General features: G+C 45.2%; 1 protein-coding gene across 3 annotated transcripts in view; it reads right to left on the bottom strand.

Annotated features, from left to right (window-relative positions):
- myo5b (myosin VB) overlaps positions 1-21253 on the bottom strand; it is a 37516-nt gene that overhangs the window by 11760 nt on the left and 4503 nt on the right. For 2 of the 3 annotated variants that reach the window (XM_065965493.1, XM_065965494.1), the window contains exons 2-29: positions 15363-15473; positions 14442-14613; positions 14193-14337; positions 13908-14064; positions 13474-13617; positions 13288-13369; positions 12786-12893; positions 12430-12539; positions 12081-12346; positions 11578-11659; positions 10765-10905; positions 10509-10631; positions 9427-9510; positions 7465-7596; positions 7280-7377; positions 5788-5874; positions 5462-5573; positions 5134-5345; positions 4515-4671; positions 4168-4407; positions 3818-4054; positions 3336-3429; positions 2986-3131; positions 2781-2900; positions 2558-2692; positions 2044-2109; positions 1674-1913; positions 1428-1525 (exon numbers count right to left, since the gene is read on the bottom strand). In XM_065965493.1, the coding sequence (XP_065821565.1) occupies positions 1428-1525; positions 1674-1913; positions 2044-2109; positions 2558-2692; positions 2781-2900; positions 2986-3131; positions 3336-3429; positions 3818-4054; positions 4168-4407; positions 4515-4671; positions 5134-5345; positions 5462-5573; positions 5788-5874; positions 7280-7377; positions 7465-7596; positions 9427-9510; positions 10509-10631; positions 10765-10905; positions 11578-11659; positions 12081-12346; positions 12430-12539; positions 12786-12893; positions 13288-13369; positions 13474-13617; positions 13908-14064; positions 14193-14337; positions 14442-14613; positions 15363-15473 (3899 nt within the window). The remainder of the gene's footprint in view (positions 1-1427; positions 1526-1673; positions 1914-2043; positions 2110-2557; positions 2693-2780; positions 2901-2985; positions 3132-3335; positions 3430-3817; positions 4055-4167; positions 4408-4514; positions 4672-5133; positions 5346-5461; positions 5574-5787; positions 5875-7279; positions 7378-7464; positions 7597-9426; positions 9511-10508; positions 10632-10764; positions 10906-11577; positions 11660-12080; positions 12347-12429; positions 12540-12785; positions 12894-13287; positions 13370-13473; positions 13618-13907; positions 14065-14192; positions 14338-14441; positions 14614-15362; positions 15474-21253) is intronic. The other variant, XM_065965495.1, reaches the window with a different exon arrangement.

Here is a 21253-nt window from a genome sequence, read left to right on the forward strand (position 1 = left end):
GTGTCTACACCTCCTGTGTTTCAAACCTCATGCATCAACAGTCGATGGTGCCTGCTGCTGGGTGAATACCCCCCCTCAGGTTCAGCAGGGACTTTGACTATGTTCAATAGTGAGCTGGATATTTAACAAGAGAAGACAATAAAGGGAAAGAAAGCAAGCAGTATCAGCAGAAGAAGAAGAAGTGAGCAAACAGAGACCTGGCCACTTGTTTGAGGCCTTGGTAAGCCAAAGCCAGCTCTCCATCTTCATTCAGAGAGCCCCAGTCCTGCTGAGAGATGCTGAGCAGAGGAAGAGGAGGAAACAAGGCAGAGAGTGAAGAAGACAGAGCACACACACTGAAGAGTTAGTCCACTCACAAACATGAAAAAGAAGCGTCTAATCTGTTCACAACAACATCAAATCTACATTTCTACATTCAGGCTGGTTATTGGTTCCAAAGATGCAGGAAGTAGAAACTAAAGTGATAAAGTAACAGCAGCGCCACACGGTGGTGGAACACAGAGAACTTAAACCCTGTTTATATCCCTCCTGAGTGATCAGATCAGTGGACAGCTTTGACGCTCGGCGTGACGCGGGGCGCGATCTGAGATCCGATCAGTCAGGACGCTCTGCACATCTCTAAATCTACACGACAGCCTGTTGTGGTCGCTTCATGTTTGTAACGTCTAATGGCGCTGAATGACGCTCTGTGTTTATTCAAATGTGAAGAGAGGGCTTCAGATCAAAGTGTGAACTCAGAGCCGTCCTCCTGTGATCCAATCACCAGGCAGGGATGTTAATAGCAGGTGACTTACTCATGCAACAATCATTGTGCTGGAAGTTTACTCAGAAAAAAGAACTAAAGAGACCCATGTCTCCACATGAACATAAAGTGTATGTATGTAGTCTTCGTTCACTTCATCAGGTAAACTTGTAAAATGTGATCCATTACTTTTTGCGGTGTTTGTTTCCGTCTTTCAGTTTGAAGTTGATTACAGCAGCCTCATATCTAACTGTATATCATAACTGTTCTTTATGCGTTACTTTAACGCCCACTGGACTTAAAAATGTATCTTCCTTACATGCACTCTGTGAGTAGTTACACACACTAAGATTTTTTCTCATAGACCATTGCACCTTTTGTACATTTTGTGTTTTTTATCTTTATTTTTTATATTTTATATTTTTAAATTCTATTTTATATATTGTAATAGCTTCTTATAATGTATTATTTAAGTTGTTGCTAGTTCTGCTTTATTTCCTTGTTAACTGTTTAGCACCAATACACCAAGTCAAATTCCTTGTATGTGTAAATGTACTTGGCAATAAACTCTGATTCTGATTCTGATTTTGATTCTAATTCTGATTCTGATATCAGTCACTAAAACACACACACACATGTACTGTCTCTTTAAATGTCATGAACAGGTGAAGATGAGGTGACTTACTTTTTGGACTCACACAGGCCTTGATACGCTTTGACCGCCTCCTCTTTGTCCACAGGCTCCTTACTGTTGTTCACCTCGGGAACATTATCACTGTCCTTCTGAAACAACCATCAGAGGGAAACAGTTACAGCAACCCAACCATCAATACACAATGATATGAACTTCATCAGCTGGTTTAATATCACTGTGGATATTATTATGCAGATGATTCTGTGTTGTAAATAAGTTGTAAAGCAGTAAACTTACTATAAGGTCGTTCTTCTCCAACAGCTGCGCCGTGCTGACGATCTGCGTCCTCAGAATAAGCACCTCCTCCTTGCGCGCGTCCAGCTCCTCATTGGCTGATTTGAGCTGACTGAGCAGCAGGTTGTAGCTGTCCTGCAGCTCATTGGACGAGTTGTTTTGAGACGCACGCTCAGCGACGGCCTTACTCAGTGCGTTCAGGTCGTTCTTCAGCTTCTTGTTCTCTGTTTCCAGCTCCTGTCTCTGCAGGCAGACAACACCGGGTTCAGATGTCAAAGGCTGGGTGTAGCCATGGCGACAGCAGACATTATTATCATCTGATTTGAAATGCAGCTTGTGAGTGAGTGAGGGGTGAGGTGATGTGTGTGTGAACCTTCAGGTTGTTGTAAGCGTTGTCTGCTTTCTCCTGCTCAGAGGTGGGACTCCTCGACTCGGAGCTCTGTGGGGGGAAACATATAGGTATCAAAATGAAGATTTTTTTTTCTAACAAAGGTCTCTCTCTGTCAGGATCCTTCGTGTCATGTTGTCACACACACGCCCCCCCCCCCCCTTCTCCAACCTTCTTCAAACATCTGGTAAACAGTGACCTCGGAGAACGTGGGAGTTGCTGTTCTGCAGATACCTCGATAGATTAAAATGTTTTTGTAATCATGTGTTACACAAATTGAGCATAGCGTTAGCAGGCCATGGAGTCCCGCTCTGCTACCATAACAGCTGATCTCATGCAAGCCCTAATCAGCTGATTTGATCCTGTTTGCTAATCGCACTCATACCACCTTTTTTAATCTGCTCTAGCCTGCTCCCTCTGCAACCTTCCTCCACCCCAGATAGTTGATTCATTGTATTAATATAATATAAACATAAACATATATATACTGAAGAGCAACCTTGCGCTTGTTGAGCTCCTCCATCTTGTCCACGCTGAGCTGCAGCCTCTTCCTCTCCGTCTCCAGCTCTCTTACTCTCTTCTGCAGCTTCATGAACAGACTGATGTCCATCGCTGCCTTCTCCACGCCCATCTCCTGCTCAGGTAGAGACACAGCGTCACACTCAGGTAAGCCCCGTCCCCTTGCAGACCCCACCCTCATTCATCCCTTCTAACTGACTCACCTCCACCAGCTGGATGGCGTCCTCGGTGTCTCCCACCTCCGAGGTGGAGATGGACGGGTAGTTGGAGTCCGACTCCAGGCTGCTCTGATTGGACGGGTTCCTCCTGTGGCCAGGCTGGAACTGGACCATGATGGGGGCGGAGTTAATATTACAATATGAGGTACGATAGGTTAAATGCGTGGCTGTGAGGCGGAGTATCTCCCACCTTGCTCAGAGACTCCTCCTCCTTCAGGTTGTCGTATCTCTGCTCCAGCCTGGAGAACTCTTTGAGGAGGTTCTGGTAACGCTGACGCTCCGCATCCAGCTCGGTCTGCAGAGACGCCTCCCTCTGAGACGCATTGCTGCCGTCCACTGGCGCACACACACACACACACACACACACACACACACACACACACACACACACACACACACACACACACACACACACACACACACACACACACACACACACACACACACACACACACACACACACACACACACGGTAAGATGGTCACATTTAGTTTACATTTAGAGTTTCAGACTCGTTTACAGGTCAGACTTGGACCTCACCTTCAGAGCTCTGCGAGTGCTGCAGTATCCTCTGGTTAAGCTCCTCCTTCTCGCTCTTCAGGAGACCGTTTTCTGTCTCCAGCTCCTTCACCCTCTGAGGAGGACACAGGAAACACCGTCACATACCTGATCATGCTCTCTGTTATTATACACACTTAGTTTATGATGTTTAAGGGCTCATTTATCCAAACATACGCTGATCGTCTGTAAGTCTTCATAAAGACAACAGCTCCCATAATCCCACTTGACTTTATGATATCATCAAACTTCTTCTTGTGTTATAGTTTTGATTTAAAGTCTTTGAACAGCAGAGGTTACAAATTGCACCTTCAAAATAAAACCAGAACACCTGAAGGCTCAGTAACAGTTCAGACTTTATCTCTCTTTGTTATAGCCATGCTGGACATGCAGGTGTGTGTGGCTCAGAGCATGCAGTGATCACAGGATCACAATACGAGGATAAAGCTGCTCCACGCTCTCACCTGTTGGAGCGTGAGTTTCTCCGAGCCGTGCTCCTCCTCCATCCTCTTCCGCTCAGCGTTGGTGTCCTTCAGCTCCTCCCTCAGCCTCTCCAGCTCCTCTTGCAGAGACAGCAGCTGGCCTCCATCTACCTGCTGACTCTTCATCAGCTCCAGCTGTTTCTGCAGCTTGTTCACCTCCAGGCCCAGGCCGGAGTTCTGTTGCACTAGCTGCTCGTTCTGATTGCGGTACCCTTTGGACTGAAACAGACGACAGGGAGGGCATGTAGAGGTCGTAATGCTGAATACGTACAGGTAATGTGTGTGTGTGTGTGTGTGTGTGTGTGTGTGTGTGTGTGTGTGTGTGTGTGTACCTGATCGTCCATCTTCCTCTGCAGCTGTACGATCTTGTTCTCCATCCCTGAGTTGAGGTTCTTCAGATGTTGGGCGGAGCGGGCCTCGATCTTTAGCTGCTGCAGCTGCTTCTTCGCCCGCGTTCGCCTGAATGCACACTGAATGATGACGGCGGCGTTACGCGCTCGCTGGAACTTTTTCCTCGCCAACCAGCCGCGAACGCTGCGCTGGATGATCATCGCTTTGTGGTGTAGGAGGAACTGAAGAGGAGAGAGAGAGAGGGATGAAGAGGAGGGAGAGAGTTTGTGTGTGTGTGTGTGTGTGTGTGCGTGTGTGTGCGTGCGTGCGTGTGCATGCGTGTGTGTACCTCCTTAAATATCCTGCGTGTGTACATCCCTCGGCTGTAGGCCTGGATGGTCACCACGGCCTGTCTCACCCTCAGGAACGCCCGTCTGTCTCTCACCATGCGGTACTGTTTCTGACAGATGAGCGCCGCTCGACTGAGACGCAGGAACTCTGCGTACCTGAGGAGGACAAACATCAGAGACCTGTTAGTCAGCCTGCACCACTGCATCATGGGAACATGTTACACAAATATGTGAACAAAGTTACCCAGTGTTTTTGTACAAAAGGCAACATTGTGATTTATTGTGGCAACACGGGGATTTATGTGCTGCATTCGAGCAGTTCGACGCATGAATCCTAACGATGCCAATGGTCGTATGTTACTAAGTCAGTGTTTGTTATATGTGACGGCCTCCTCCTTCTCTTCCTTACCTGTCTGATAAATAAATGTAGTTTATCTAAAAGTGTTGAAGGAGTCCAGCTTAACGTAAATCATTTAACGGCTCGTTAGTATCATGGAGGCGTGGTTATAGTAATATCTCAGGCTGTGGGGGAGGGGCCTAATGTGAGAGTTTAAATCCTGGTATTGTGACAGCACCAACATCTCAGGGGAACGAGGATAGTGAGGAGGCCGGGCTCACCTGCGGGCCAGGTATCCTCGGCCGTATCTCTGTATGGTGATGGCGGTCTTTCTGATCTTGCGGTATCGAACCCTCTGCAGCCATCCTCGGACCGTCTTCTGGATCTTGATGCAAGCCGCGCGGAACTTATCGGTCCGGAGCTTCTCCAGGTACGCCACCTGCCCCGCCCGGAAGAAGATCTTGGTCTTTCCAAACTGGAACATGTCGGGCTCCTGGGACACAGACGGATGTGATAAAAACGTCCTGTATTAAATGATTATTGTTTATGCAGTAATTCTAAAGTAATATCTGAATATCAGCCCTAAAGGACGATGTCAGTGCCGTTCACCTTGATCAGAGTCTCCAGCAGGTTTCGACACACCTGCTTCTTGTCTGATGACATCATGTCGGATTTCTTCAGCAGAACTCGATACCTGCTGAAGAAGTCTGGGTACGTCCACCTGGAGACAAAGACACAGGTTTCTTCTGTTTCAGTCTGTGTGACAGTCTGTCACATAAACAGATTCATGTGTTCAGGTGATCAACAGGTGTGTAACAAACACCAGTTCACTTCCTGTTTCTGCAGACTCATGATCTGTGAGTCCTCCGAATGAAACTAACTTCAGGAGGATAACTCAGGATATAAAACCATCCAAAAGATGGACGAGGACTCACCTGGACGGGTACCCGGCTGCACTGATCCGGATGGTCTCCAGGACGCCACAGGCTCGAAGTTGCTGCACGGCTCGCCTCGAGTCGAACCTGCACAGACAGGAGACCGTTTAACTGGTCAGTTTAACTGGTCAGTTTACTGGTCTGTGTCTGGTCTGTTTACTGGTCTGTGTCGGGTCTTAAATCAGACTGTTTAACTGGTCTGTGTCAGTTTAGAATCATAGTTTCAGGTCGGTCAGAGAACCTTCCTCCTACCTTGTCGTCCTCCTCGACATCCCAGCGTGAGGACAGATACTTCAGCCGACTGTTAGCTGCTAGCTGTTAGCTGCTAGCAGAGACTCACTAACATGTGACTGTGATTTAATTTCACCTCCCTGACACACAGAGTTCAGCAAACAATGATGGTCTGTCACAAACAGCCGGAAAACATCGGACAGACAGCACAGTCTGTTTATGATATACAAATGTTGTGTTGGCTTCAAACTAATTATTTAAACACCAACGTGACACAAACTATCTGATTAATGCAGCAGACAAGAAGATCTGTTGTTATGAATGCAGTGTGGTGTGTCCTCTGTAACTAAAAGGTCTCTCTGAGTGGAAATGACAAAGATGAAATGTCCAATCAGTGAGATGTGTAGTGAGTGAAATGATAAAGTGATCTTACTATATGATCAGACATTAAGGAATCATGCTATGTTGAAGTGCTGGCTTCTCTGACAACAATGCAGCAGCCAGTATGTCCTCCTTCTAACTTTAGATTCTGCTCCTGAATGCTCTGGATTTGTTTGGACCAGAGAAGGTAGGAGGTTTTAAGGCACCCCCACACGGCCGTTTTGGACGCCCCTCGGTTTGCCAGATATGAGAGCAGTTATCAGGTCAACAGATGTTGCAGCGATGGAAGCAGCAAGAGAAGTGGTTCAGATAGAAGTGATTGTACCCGACCTAAAAAGCCTCTGCATGTTTCTAATAAGCTCCACGAGCAGAAACGTGCTCAAACTAGGATCAATATTGGAGATGTTTTTGAAAAATGGAGAGAGGTTAGAACGCAGAAAGGTTTACAGACCGATGCAGAGCTGGATAAACACTGAAGCTTCAGTGTCCACCACATGTTGACCTGTTTGAACATCGACTCTAGAGAGGAGGAGGCGGGGGGAGACAGCTCTCTACAATGTTTAGAATTGTGACTGCAGTTCCCATTTTGAACACTAGGGGTCAGAGTTACATATTGCTGCCTTGACTAAATGTCACTTCCTGTAAAGATCTGAAAACCTGGATGTGTACAGTGATGTAGAGGATGTAACCTTCTGGTTCTAACACAGACGTCATATCCGGGGGGGGGGGGGGGGGGGGGGACAGACCAGACATTTAGAACAACTTCATCTTCTGCGTCATTTAAAGGCACAGACTGGAGAAATAGCTCCCCCTGCTGTTCATCTCTCAGTGAACTCTCCCAGCAGCTGAGTGAAATAATCAAAATCTCAGCAGGACTCACGAGAAGGCCTCTTTTTCGTCGTTGGGTTTGATGCAGCGGACGTAGTGAGGCGTGGTGGCGTTCAGAGTCTCCATGAGGAGGTGCAGGGAGCTGCGGAACTGAAAACACACAAACATGGGCACCATTAAACTCTGAATCTGACTGTGGGTCCTGGCAGCATCCTGCAGGGGTCACTGTGAGCTCACCTGGTGTCCCACCGTCTTCCTGTGCTCTCTGTTGGGCGCCTTGGGGACGCTCTTCGCTGCTCGGACGTTCACTCTGGACGACTTCGGGGGGGCATCATCCTTCTCGTGGAACAGATCAGCTACCAGCTGGAACTGAGAGAAACAGGTGGCCATGTTGATCAGGCTGTGAGGTCATCATCATTCATTTACAAGAAATAATCCAACCAATCAGAATTTAGTTTTCAACACAGCCACATTAAACTAATAAAGACTTCAGAGGAAGGAAAGAAGAATTTAAAGCCTCTGTCACACAGGAACTCCTGACACTTTACAGAATGGGGCTTTCACACTTCTCCCCCCCCTCCCCCTCCCCCATCACACTGCACAGTGTCCAACAGATTCAGAAGTTTGAGTTCATACATGCAGCACCAAAGGACGAGGACGGACATGTTTAGTGTGTGTGAGGGACGCGCTTTAATCTCTGTCAGACTTGTAGGTACCAGTCTGAAAAGGACGACAGAGTCCTTTTCAGACTGCCTTTCCGAATCTAATCTCAGCAGTCATCACATCTTTGTACAGTCATGATTCAGAAACAGCTTTTTATCGGCATCCCAGTCTGAGAGGTCACATTGGTTTAAGGTGTTGCAGGAGCTCCACATACACACACAGTCAGACATGCACACACACACACAGCGCTGTTCTCTCCCGCTGACTCAGCTGATCCCCTCTCTCCTCTGTAACCTCCTATGGGGGGGGGGGGTCACTTCATCCCCTCATTACACCTCCACGACATTCAGACTGAGGGAGTAACGTCACAGGGGCGTAAATATCACGGCTTGAAACGGCGCTCTGAACGGGCTACAGGCTCACAGTGAGGGTGAAGCTGCTCACAATAAGTCTGTGAAGTCCACAGTGACGAGATCTGAACGATGAGTGAACAAACACAACAGCTCTGACCCAATTCTTCATCACCCTTCATATGCCGAGCCAGACTGCACGCCTCAATGATTTCATGATCTCTGTGAAACAATCTGAATGAGTCTCTCACACCATGTCCTAACAGCATGTGACGTCACATCGTGCAGCATCAGATGCTAGATGTCCACACTGCATCCATTAAATATTTCCTTCTCTGCTCTGTCAGTTTCAGCTTCCCCTTGTAGACATTATAACATATGATGCTTTTATTTTGAAGGTGGTCAAACTGAAGTGTGGTGCTTTTATTTTGAAGGTGGTCAAACTGAAGTGTGGTGCTTTTATTTTGAAGGTGGACAAACTGAAATGTGGTGCTTTAATTTTGAAGGTGGTCAAACTGAAGTGTGGTGCTTTGTGTTGACGAGCTGTTTAACAAAGTTTCTCTCTGGTGTTGACACAGGTCAAAGGTCAACATTTAAATCATGATGTGGATATTATTAATGTTCCACTATCTTAACTTTGCGAAACAAGCTAACAAGCTAACAAGCTAACGAGCTCTGCTGAGGGAGAAGAGAGGAAGGAAATCCTTTCCAAGCTGAGATGTATTTAAAGCTTCATCATTTCTGTGAATCACAAACTGAGGAACTTTTTATAGAATTGAAGACAAAAGATCCAGTTTGATCTAAACCCAGAGTAACCAGCAGCTCTAACACTAAGAACTACATAAACCTGTAAACATGTACTCTCTATTTGACTGTATTATTTAACCTATTGATGGTTTTTATGTATCTGCAGGTTGAGCTTAATGCTTTACTTCCATCACGTCAGTTTCTGTGTTTTTAATCAAATCCAAAAATTCAGAAAACCCACGATCCTCCATTTGTTGTGAAGCTGAGAACAAAACTGAACAAAGAACAAACTGATGAAGCTGCAGTTTTCTGTTTGAATGAAATTTAAAGAGATTCTTTCTCTCATCTCTACGTCTGAAGACGTGAGGGACTCTCTACATGCATACGAGTTTACATCATGTTTATTAAAGATGATCCTGTCGTGTGGACGGAGACATACCTGACTGGCCTTCAGGATGTTGATCTGTTCATCGTACACCGTGTCTCTGTTTTTCTCCAGGAAACCTTCACACTGATACTCCACCTGAGGAGAAAAGAAGGTCAGTGAACACAATGTCACACAGGTAGAAAATAGGTGTAAATGCTGTACTGTGTCAATGGATCCTGAACTTCTTGTCCTGTAGGAAACAATATTCATAATCATGTGTCATCAACCATGGTTCTTAACACCGGCGCCCCACAAGGGTGTGTCCTGTCTCCTCTTTTATACCAACAACTGTTTATCCCATTCAACATCAGTCAAACTATTAAAATGTGCAGATGATACCACAATGGTGATGAATCTGTTTACCGGAGTGAAGTAGAACAGCTGGTGAGGTGGTGTGAGGACAACAACCTAATCCTCAGTACATCTAAAACCAAAGAGCTCATAGTTGACTAGAAATAAGGCAGCCAAACATCTCCCCCTCTCCATCAACGGCCATGTTGAGAGGGTCTTCTCCTTCTGCTTCTTAGGTACCACGATACACCAGTCCCTCTCATGGGACCGGAACATCAGTCTCATTGTTAGCAAAGCACATCAGAGACTCTACTTCCTCCGTCAGCTGAGGAAATTCAGGGTTAGCCAGAAAGGTATGACCCATTTCTATTGAGCAGACATAGAAAGCGTGCTGACCTTCTCTATCCTGTCCTGGCATGGCAACATGACCAGCCAGGATAAACAACAGACAGAGAAAGTAGTGAGCAGAGCCTCCAAGATCATTGGCTGCAGTCTGCCTACCATAGCCTCACACTACAACACCAGAATCTTCAGGAAGGCTGGAAACATCGCCACTGACATGTGTATTGTGCATTATGTGGTGTTTATGTCTGTGCATTCATGTCATTGTGTGATATATGTGAGCACACCAAGACAAATTCCTATCAACTGTATTGTTGAAATGGCTATAAAAGGACTTGAATGCTAAGAAAACTTGATTTTGAACTTGAGTTATCAGCGGGCTCTGTTTGCAGTGAGTTTGTCTCTCAAACCAAACTACGATCACATTAAAGGGGCGTTAAGTGTCAAAAAAGCTTTCTCACCTTGTCAGCGAAGTGAATGATGATGAAGGAGATGTTGGACATTCGAGGTTTCTGGAAGTGAGCGCTGCTGGAGTGCTGCTTGTAGAGCTTCTGGGCCCAGTTCTGTTCTGTCCCCTTCGGCACCTGAAACAAAAAGTGGTCCATAAAACACCTGAAGGTGGAGATGATGTGTTTTGAATAACAAAACCATCAGTTGAATTCTGCTTCACATCGTTCAATTCAGAGAGTTAAGGAAATTAACCATCAGCATACTTACTTTACACTCTTCATCGAGCAGGTCCAGGATGCCGAGTCGAGCCTCAATCAGGTCGATGCAGGGCTGATTATCATAAAAGTCTATGAGAGTCCAGGGGATCTGCTCCTTCATGTACTCCTCCTGCTCAAGCTTAAACACGTGCTGAGGACCAAAGTGATAGTGTCATCAGCATACAGTAAAAGTGAGAGCGTCATCAGCATACAGTAAAAGTGAGAGCGTCATCAGCATACAGTAAAAGTGAGAGCGTCATCAGCATACAGTTAAAGTGATAGCGTCATCAGCATACAGTTAAAGTGATAGTGTCATCAGCATACAGTTAAAGTGATAGTGTCATCAGCATACAGTTAAAGTGAGAGCGTCATCAGCATACAGTTAAAGTGATAGTGTCATCAGCATACAGTTAAAGTGCTAGTGTCATCAGCATACAGTTAAAGTTGCAGTGTCATCAGCATACAGTTAAAGTTGCAGCGTCATCAGCATACAGTTAAAGTGATAGTGTCATCAGCATACAGTTAAAGTGATAGTGTCATCAGCATACAGTTAAAGTGATAGTGTCATCAGCATACAGTTAAAGTTGCAGCGTCATCAGTATACAGTTAAAGTGAGAGCGTCATCAGCATGCTATGATTCTCTTACACCTCAAATACTGTGTCACCTCATGGTCACAAGCATGTCCATCCGTAATGAAGACGTTATACAATCGTACACTTAATACGGGGGGTAATGGTATATAAAGAGAAAAGCAGCATGATGCTCACTCGAACACAGAGAGAGGAGACAAACATTCATAAAGGTCATTAGATCCACACTCACAGAGTTAAACTGCTGCTGGAGCTTCTCGTTAGCATAGTTAATGCAGAACTGCTCAAAACTGTTCACCTCAAACGTCTCAAACCTGCAAAACATCAAACACATTGTAATCGTCATCGTCATCATCATCATCATCATCATCATCATCAAACACTGAGACATAAATCAGAAGTTTATAGTACTCTTTTAAGCAAGTAGCATTTGTTAAAAAATCTGCTGTTAACTATCTATCTATCTATCCCAGGTGATTTACAAACTAACCCAGCTAGCTATGACCATATTTGGAAGAGAGGGAGGAGTCACTTCTGGATTTTTAAACAAGATGGCGGCAAACAAAATGTCAAACTTAAGGTGACAAAAAAAAGTTGTTGCACAGTCCGTGGAAACAGACTGTGCACAGCATACATGGTTAAAAGTTCAGTCGAAGTGTGAACAGACAAAAATATTTAAGTATTAAGTTACAAATGTTTGATCCAGACTTGCAGGGTTGACGGCGTCTGTCTTACCCATAGATGTCGAGGACGCCGATAAACGAGTGCTGCTTGGACGAGGTCTGCAGTGACATGTTGATGTGTTCCACGATCCAGTCGAACATTCGGGCGTAGATGTGTTTGGCGAGCGCGTTGCAGGCGTTTGACGCCTGTTTGCTTGACATCTTCTTCACGTACGTCTCAGCGCTGGTCGCCAACTTCCTGTGACAGAGCCAGTGCTCCATCTGCTTCTGCTCCACCCCCAACAGCCTGCAGAAGTGCTGCAGGTGGGGGTCGTCCCTCTGTGACACACAAACACACACCTGTTAGAGGGCGAACACACACGCTTACCTGATGAACTGTAGCTGTAAACAAGGCAACCTACTGAGATGCGGCAGGACTCTCCATCTCGCTCGGAGCAGATCTCAACATTTCCAAGATGAAGGATGGAGGCGACCACCTTAAAGATGTTGATCTGACTGCTCTCCTTCACACCTGAAACACACACACATGTAACACACATGTCCTCTTGTGTATGTCCTCCTGTGTGTGTGTGTGTGTGTGTGTGTGTGTGTGTCCTCCTGTGTGTGAATGTGTATGTGTGTGTGTGTGTGTGTCCTCCTGCATGTGTGTGTGTGTGTGTGTGTGTGTGTGTGTGTGTGTGTCCTCCTGTGTGTGTGTGTGTGTGTCCTCCTGTGTGTGTATGTGTGTGTATGTGTGTGTGTGTGTGTGTGTCCTCACCCAGCAGAGTGAAGGCCTCTCTGGTCTTTTTGAAGTCTTCTGCATCGTTCACTCCCTCAATGAAGATGTTCTCGCCCAGAGATGTGAAGTTGAAATCTTCGGCACTGGCTGAACACAGAGACACAATGCGTCGTAAACATGCATCTATAAAATATTTTGTTTTATAATATCTCTATTTATTGCTTTTTATCTTTCAGTTGTTGTGCAATAAAAGCTGCATCATATTTTATGTCAAAACATGAAATCGCAGCTTTAACTTTCAGGACCTCAGGATGTCACAAACCAGCTTTAATCAGAGTTCTCATCACCTGGATTTATGAATTTATTTTTTATGTTCAGCTGTCTGATCCTTAAACCTGCATCAACTACCAACATCATTCATGTTGTTGGTCCAGCACCTTTGGTGTTGTTTATAATCTGCTGAACTTCCTGTTACAGTCTGAGGATATTTATGAACACCTGATAGTGCTGACAGCAGGTAGACACAAACAAGTGTACTCACTGAGGCCAAGGTCTTTGAACTCAGGTAAACTGGCTGAAGCACACAGCTGGTAGAAGATGTGATAGTTCCTCTCATCCACCGCCTGTCAGACAACACTGAGGGTTAAAAATACCCTCTTTGCCTTATTACAGCTAAAACTGTATAAAAATGCTGCTAAAAATGTACTGTAGGTGGAGACAGACTGACCTGAAACACGACTCGAGACTTCTCCAGCAGGTAGGTTCTCATGTTGGCGCCGATGATGTGGTATTGTCGGCTGAATACAATCTGGATGTATTTTCCAAAACGACTGCTGTTGTCGTTTCTTGTGGTTTTAGCGTTTCCTATCGCCTGATGAGCACAGAGCACAGCATCATAACGTGACAGTTAGAGGATCATCTACATAATGTGACAGTGAGAGCATCATCAGCATACTGTTAAAGTGAGAGGTATGAGCGTCATCAGCGTACAGTTAAAGCAAGATGTATGACCGTCATCAACATATACAGTTAAAGTGAGAGGTGTGAGTGTCATCAGCATACAGTTAGAGCGAGAGGCCGGAGCGTGATCAACGTACAGTCAAAGCGAAAGGTTGGACATCATGAACGTGCAGTTAAAGTCAGAGCGTTATAAACACTGACCTCCATGATGGGGCTGGAGGCGAGCACCTTCTCCTCCACATTGGCGTCATTCGCTGAGCCTCCCACCGTGGCGAAGAACCTCATGGCGTACTTTGCAGAAACCGTCTTTCCCGCTCCGGATTCTCCGCTGACAATGATGGACTGATTCCTCTCGTCTCTGCAGATAAACACACACAAACAGGAAAGGTTTGAACTTTCAAAATGAAGTCAAACTTTAATCAAAAGTCTCCACATAGACATCAAGGTGTTAAACTGATGACATCATATCCTGCCTGTGTTTGATACCTGGCCATCTGTTTGTACGCCTCCTCAGCCACAGCGAAGATGTGAGGGTCCATGTCGCCCATGTTCTGCCCGCTGTACGCCTCGATCACCTCCTCGCCATAAATATGCAGCTGCTCGTATGGGTTGATGGCCACCAGCACAATGCCTGCACACACATCATGACATCATATGATCTTAAATGTTATTCAAATACTCCTCACAACATACAATAAATAAACGATGGATGCTGAGGACAGGTGTGTGACTGACCGCAGTACGTGTAAATGTGGTTGGACTCGATGAATCGAACCCTGAGGTTGTGCAGGACAGCGGGCTCGTGCAGGTAACTAAGCGCTGTCAGGTCATTCTCTCCCACCAGGATGTCTGGATTACGAAGGAACGGGAGCGGGTTCGACTTAGGACCCACCGCGTACTCCAGAGGCTGAATGATGAGCAAAACAGGATCAATACAGGATCAAAACAGGATCAAAACAGGATCAGGACAGGATCAATACAGGATCAGGACAGGATCAATTCAGGATCAAAACAGGATCAATACAGGATCAATACAGGATCAAAACAGGATCAGGACAGGATCAATACAGGATCAAAACAGGATCAGGACAGGATCAATACAGGATCAATACAGGATCAGGACAGGATCAGGACAGGATCAATACAGGATCAATACAGGATCAGGACAGGATCAAAACAGGATCAGGACAGGATCAATACAGGATCAATACAGGATCAAAACAGGATCAGGACAGGATCAAAACAGGATCAAGACAGGATCAAGACAGGATCAAGACAGGATCAAAACACAATCAAAACAGGATCAATACAGGATCAATACAGGATCAAAATAGGATCAAAACAGGATCAAAACAGGATCAATACAGGATCAAAACAGGATCAATACAGGATCAATACAGGATCAATACAGGATCAATCCAAACAAATCTCAGAGAACACACAATCAGACAGTCTTTATAAACACAAACCAAATGGTTTTAAATAAAGTTCTGGTTTGTATTTTTATAGTGTTAGATGTTTTCAGGTGAGAAAGACTGACCGACGTCATGGTAACAAACATGTTGTTAAATAAATCAATGTTTGACATTATAAGGTGTTTGCGTTACTGACAGATTAATAAATGTGTATTTAATTATATTAAAGGTGACTTCTGACCGTCTCATCCTCCAGTTTGAGGTGAAGAACAGGATCTCCATCTTTGTAGTCTTTGACGATCTCTGCAGCTTTCCACACATCGTCAGCATCCGGGATCCACACCCGCGTGTACTGAAACACACACACACACACACACTGTTTATTAGTGCTTATTATAAACTTCTGGTGTGCATGCTCTCCAGCTCCACCCACTTGTCCAAATATGGTCAAAACAAAAGGTGACATCACTGTGGCCACGCCCACTTCATATACATAATCTTAGATAGCAACCACGTCTCAGGTCTGACCAGGTTACTGCAGGCACATTTGATATTCAGTGAAGCCAATGATTGTCCTGTTTCTATCGTTCAAAATGAGATATCTTTATGATCAAACACAAAAGTGAGAAGAAGAGTTTGTGGTTGTTTTGGTCGTCATGGTGAGGCATGTGCAACACAAAGACCCGGACTGAAGCTGTTTTCTTCTTGAGGTTTTTCCGTTTATCACAGATGAGATCATCTCTGACAGGCGGTGAGAGGATTATCTGGAGATGCTGAGTCAACAGAACACAGGCTTTACAACATACTCTGATTCACTGAAACAACACAGACACAAATGAGCAGAAGGGGTGTGTCAAGGTTTGTGTTGCTGTTAGATTAGTTCGTACAAGTCAGAGAGTTTCCCAATGCTAGACTGACTGATTTTACACTAACATGTAGCCATCATTGTTATCTGATACTGACACAAACTGGAGAATGATAGAAACATGATTTATTCTCTGTGGTATGAACAGCACAGAGGATCTGTTAGATTAAAGGATCAATCAGTGAGATGAAATGATAAAGTGAGCTTACTGATCAGACATTAAGGAATCATGCTATGTTGAAGTGCTGGCTTCTCTGACAACAATGCAGCAGCCAGTATGTCCTCCTTCTAACTTTAGATTCTGGTCCTGAATGCTCTGGATTTGTTATGGACCAGAGAAGGTAGGCGGTTTTAAGGCACCCCCACACGGCCGTTTTGGACGCCCCTCGGTTTGCCAGATATGAGAGCAGTTATCAGGTCAACAGGTGTTGCAGCGATGGAAGCAGCAAGAGAACTGGTTCAGATAGAAGTGATTGTACCCGACCTAAAAAGCCTCTGCATGTTTCTAATAAGAAGAATTAGAATTTAGACTGCAGTACCCATTTTAAACACTAGGTGTCAGAGTTACATATTGCTCCTTTAATGACAGTCTAGTTTCAGTTAAACTGTGGAACTAGGTGAGTTGGTGGAGCGAAATAATCTGTAGGCTTAGTTGAATTTTACTTTAGTTATCACTATTCTCCGCTTGTTGTATTTAAGTTAACATACACACGAGGTGGAGACGTTGCTCTGCTGTGATTCGTTTGTCTGATGTTCAGAACATCTTCACCTCGTGTGTATGTTAACTTACATAACAAGAAGATCACTGCTGAAGGTTCTGGCTTCAACATGTATTTATAAACTATAAACATTATACATGTATGTCATATTTCTTTATGATGTCAGAGCAAACTGAAGCTGACAGCAGCTGCAGTCAGACTACATGAAAGACACCACAGGTCGTGTGTGTGTGTGTGTGTGTGTGTGTGTGTGTGTTCGTCTGTGTGTATGCGTTCGTCTGTGTGTGTGTGTGTGTGTGTTATTCAAATGTCTCTGGTTTCACTGAAAGTGGATTTGCATGAAACAAACTAAAGATGATGATGTCACCTCAGATATATCAGAACATGATGTTCTCTTGATGTAACAGTGAGGAGTCTTACACCTGCATTATTTTAGTGTCCAGCAGGGGGCAACACTGCTGGACGAAGTCATACCAAGCGGACAGGAAGGTGACAAACACCGGCGGTTAGCTTGTGCTAGCGTGCGTTAGCTTGCAGTGTAGCTACAAGCAGTAAACGTACACACTACATCCTGCAGGGGGCGATGAGCCCAGGAGGAGGGGCCCAGTTTAAATGTTTACAAACATTTCTACTGACTCCTTCTTTAAGGCGGGTGAATCCTGTCGTTGTTTAAACAGGATTGTATAGAAGTCTATGAGAAAATGCTTCTCCGGGAGTGGGGGTCTGGACTGTCAAGGACGGGGGTCTGGACTGTCAAGTGTTCTGGTTTCAGTTCATACTACATTTGTAGTCTGAGCTATATTGACCAATCGTGTATCAGCATGCTTTGGTGTCAGCAGTAAAATACTCTCCACACTAAAGAACATACCAGCTCCCATCAAGGGCGTTCAAACACTGATTTATTAATCTCTGTCAACGGATAGGAAGTGAAACATCCTCACAAACAGGAACATCATTAAACTGACACACACGGTCTGTGTTTCATCTTTCTGCCTTCCCCCCGTTGTTCTGTATTTACAGTTCTTTAGTTCTCCTCTCAGTTTCTTCTTCTGCTGTGACATCATGATGGGTACTCCTTGACGTAACCTTCCTCTTCTCCTGCTCGCCTTATTTTAGACTTCAACAGCTCCAGAAGCATTACATGCAGCATGTCAGCCACACACCTCCTCAGGGGTCTAAAGGAGCCCCTCCCTCAGCAGCGTCCCCTGAGCCAGTTAAACCAGAGTCTCCAAAACAAACCAGTATGTCTACTCAGACCCTGAGGCTGCAGCTACAACAACCTGAACCTGCTGTCACTCTGAGAGTCTGCAGCTACAACAACCTGAACCTGAGAGTCAAAGCTACAACAACCTGAACCTGCTGTCACTCTGAGAGTCTGCAGCTACAACAACCTGCTATCACTCTGAGAGCCTGCAGCTACAACAAACTGAACCCGAGAGTCTGCAGCTACAACAACCTGAACCTGCTGTCACTGTGAGAGTCTGCAGCTACAACAACCTGAACCTGAGAGTCTGCAGCTACAACAACCTCAACCTGAGAGTCTGCAGCTACAACAACCTCAACCTGAGAGTCTGCAGCTACAACAACCTCAACCTGAGAGTCTGCAGCTACAACAACCTGAACCTGAGAGCCTGCAGCTACAACAACCTGATTTCTGATTTCATGAGTGGATAAAGTGTGAGAAACTTGAATGAGACATGGTCAACTGTTGAAGTGTGTTAAAAGCACAACAAAGTGAGTGGAACGTGAATGCTTCAATTTAAGGAAGTCATGTGACATTTTCAACCCGTAGCAGCTGTAATTAACTGTGCAGAGAGAGAGAGAGAGAGAGTGAGTGGGACACTGATCATGTGCAGAGATGCCGAATGTGACCTCATCTGTAAACACAACCTGCATCACTGTTCATTCATAATCAAACAGCCAATCAGAGCAGACCTCTGTTCTAAATCTGGGGCAGACAGCGGCCAATGGCTGCACAGCATGTCGTCTATATGTAGAGCAGTCACACACTCACAAAAATACAAACTATCACATGGGATGAGAGAAGCAGGGAGAAGCTTGTTTGAAAGCTCCCACTCCCCCCTCCCGTGGGAACCAGTTTTCTGTGTGTGTGCGTGTGTGTGTGTGTGTGTGTGTGTGTCTGTGTGTGTGTGTTGGGGGGATCAGGGATCAGGGTCATGGAGAGTCAAATCTAAACAACTGAATTGAGACTCTCAGTGGAAACAGAGATCGAGCTAACAGTCCAAGTTTGGTTCTCTTAAAGGTCCCATATTATCAGCAGAGACACCAGAGACACCTCCCACCCCCACCAAGGACTGTTTTCGCTGCTGGACTCTGGAAAGAGGTTCCGCAGCCTCCGAAGCAGAACTTCCAGGTTCTGTAACAGCTTCTTCCCACAGGCCATAAGACTTAATAATCCCTCCATTCCCCCTCAAACCCCCACACAGGACTACCTCACTGGACTGTAAAACACAATATAACGTGCAATGTATTTATCTGTATAGTATTTTTACTCATAGTTTTTCTTTTTATATCTATTTATATCTGCACCTTATTTTTATTTTTTATATGTAAATACATGCTGCTGTTTTTATCCTGCACTACAACGAGCCAAATGCAACGAAATTTCGTTCTTATCTGCACTGTAAAGTACAAGTTTGAATGACAATAAAGAAAGTCTAAGTCTAAGTCTAAGTCATGCTTTTTCTGGTTTTATATGCTCTTTAGTGTGTTTTCCAAGTGTCCTGTGCATGTTTAGGCACAAATGTGCAAAAATTCAAAGTCCGTGGAAACGCGGCTTCTCCTACGTCCTTCTGTTAGCTGTAGCATTAGCTGCATGTAACGCTCGGTTCTAGCCCCCCTCGATAAAAAATTGTCAGTGCGGTGTCATTGTCAGTGTGAGATCACTGATCTAAGCCCATTGGCTCGTTGTGGCAAGCCCAGCAGCTCATGTTGAAATTTCCGAGACGCGTGCTGAGCAACTGACCAATAACGACAGAGCGGATCGGCAGACCAATCAGAGCGGACTTGGCCCACGTGGGGTCTAACAGTGTGGGCTCAACAGAGTGCAGCTGATGAACTCAGAGCGTAGAGGGAGCAAGGAGGAGCAGTACATGAAAACAGACACTTTTTTCGGACTTGAACATACAAAAGTAGGTACATAGATTAAATATACGAACCCCAAAAAGGGCATAATATGGGCTCGAAAGCAGTATCCGCCATATTTACACCTCTGTGATGTTTCTCCATCAGTCTGAATGTGGTGGAGGCGTAATGGGGGGAGGAAATTGGCGTCCCAATTTTTTATCGGGACGCCAATATCATGCCGTCACAGATTCAATATGAAGACGGCTGCAGAGCTTGGTTACAGCAGACTCAGCTAGCTGCTAGTTGTTGCTAACATGTAAATAAATAAAGTTGTAATGTGACTGGTTGTAGTTGGACGGTCCGTTAGTCCAATAAAGCTCACATAAAGACAGATTATTAGTCTGATATTTACATGAACAAATCTCCAAAAGCACAAACACGGCCCAGAGGTCAAAGGTCAGGAGCTAAATCAGCTGCTCTTATGTACCAAAAACAAGAAAGGTGACTTTTTGTGAGAATCTGCCTGAAAGAAAATATTTCATTGCTGTGATATGATTGGACCATCTTCTCCGGGGGGAGGGACTCAGAGAACAAAAGCCTGAAGACAAAGCAGCAAAACAATGTGCATGTGTGTGTGTGTGTGTGTGACTGTGTGTGACTGAGTGTGTCTGTGTCTGTGAGGGGGGAGGGGGGTCTGTGTGGAGGAAACAGGTATAGCAGTCAGACAGGTTCAAAGGGGAAAAACGAGTCTGAACATTTTACAGAAACCCAAAAGAATCAGATATAAGTCTGTGTGTGTGTGTGTGTGTGTGTGTGTGTGTGTGTGTGTGTTTTGAACCCTTCTCTCTGACTGTCAGGACTAGAGTAAGTCTCAGGACAACACTCGACATGGCGGGCTCAGGTTTCACCACAGAGTGCTGAGGTTTACCTGAAGCTCCGCCCACCATGTGTTCACATGATGACATCACTGTGAGACTAAAGGCAGGGTGTGTACCTGTACCTGTGTAGGATCTTTGATCTAACAGGCGACAGCAGGAAGTTTTTTACTGATACAGAGAGAGGAAGTCACAGGTGAAGGTGACAGAGACACACCAACTTTAACACCTGTGATACCTTAAACACCTATAACACATGTAACAACTGTAATACCTGTAACACCTGAGACACCAGCAGCACCTTTAACACCTGAGACACCTGAGACACCTTAAACACCTGTAACACCTGCAGCACCTTTAACACCTGTGACACCTGAGACACCTGTAACGCCTGTAACACCAGTAACACCTGTAACACCTGAGACACCTTAAACACCTGTAACACCTGAGACACCTTAAACACCTGTAACACCTGAGACACCTTAAACACCTGTAACACCTGAGACACCAGCAGCACCTTTAACACCTGTAACTCCTTTAACACCTGCAGCACCTTTAACACCTGTAACTCCTTTAACACCTGCAG

This window comes from Labrus bergylta, chromosome 17, assembly GCF_963930695.1.
Source record: "Labrus bergylta chromosome 17, fLabBer1.1, whole genome shotgun sequence".
NCBI classification, from domain to species: domain Eukaryota; kingdom Metazoa; phylum Chordata; class Actinopteri; order Labriformes; family Labridae; genus Labrus; species Labrus bergylta.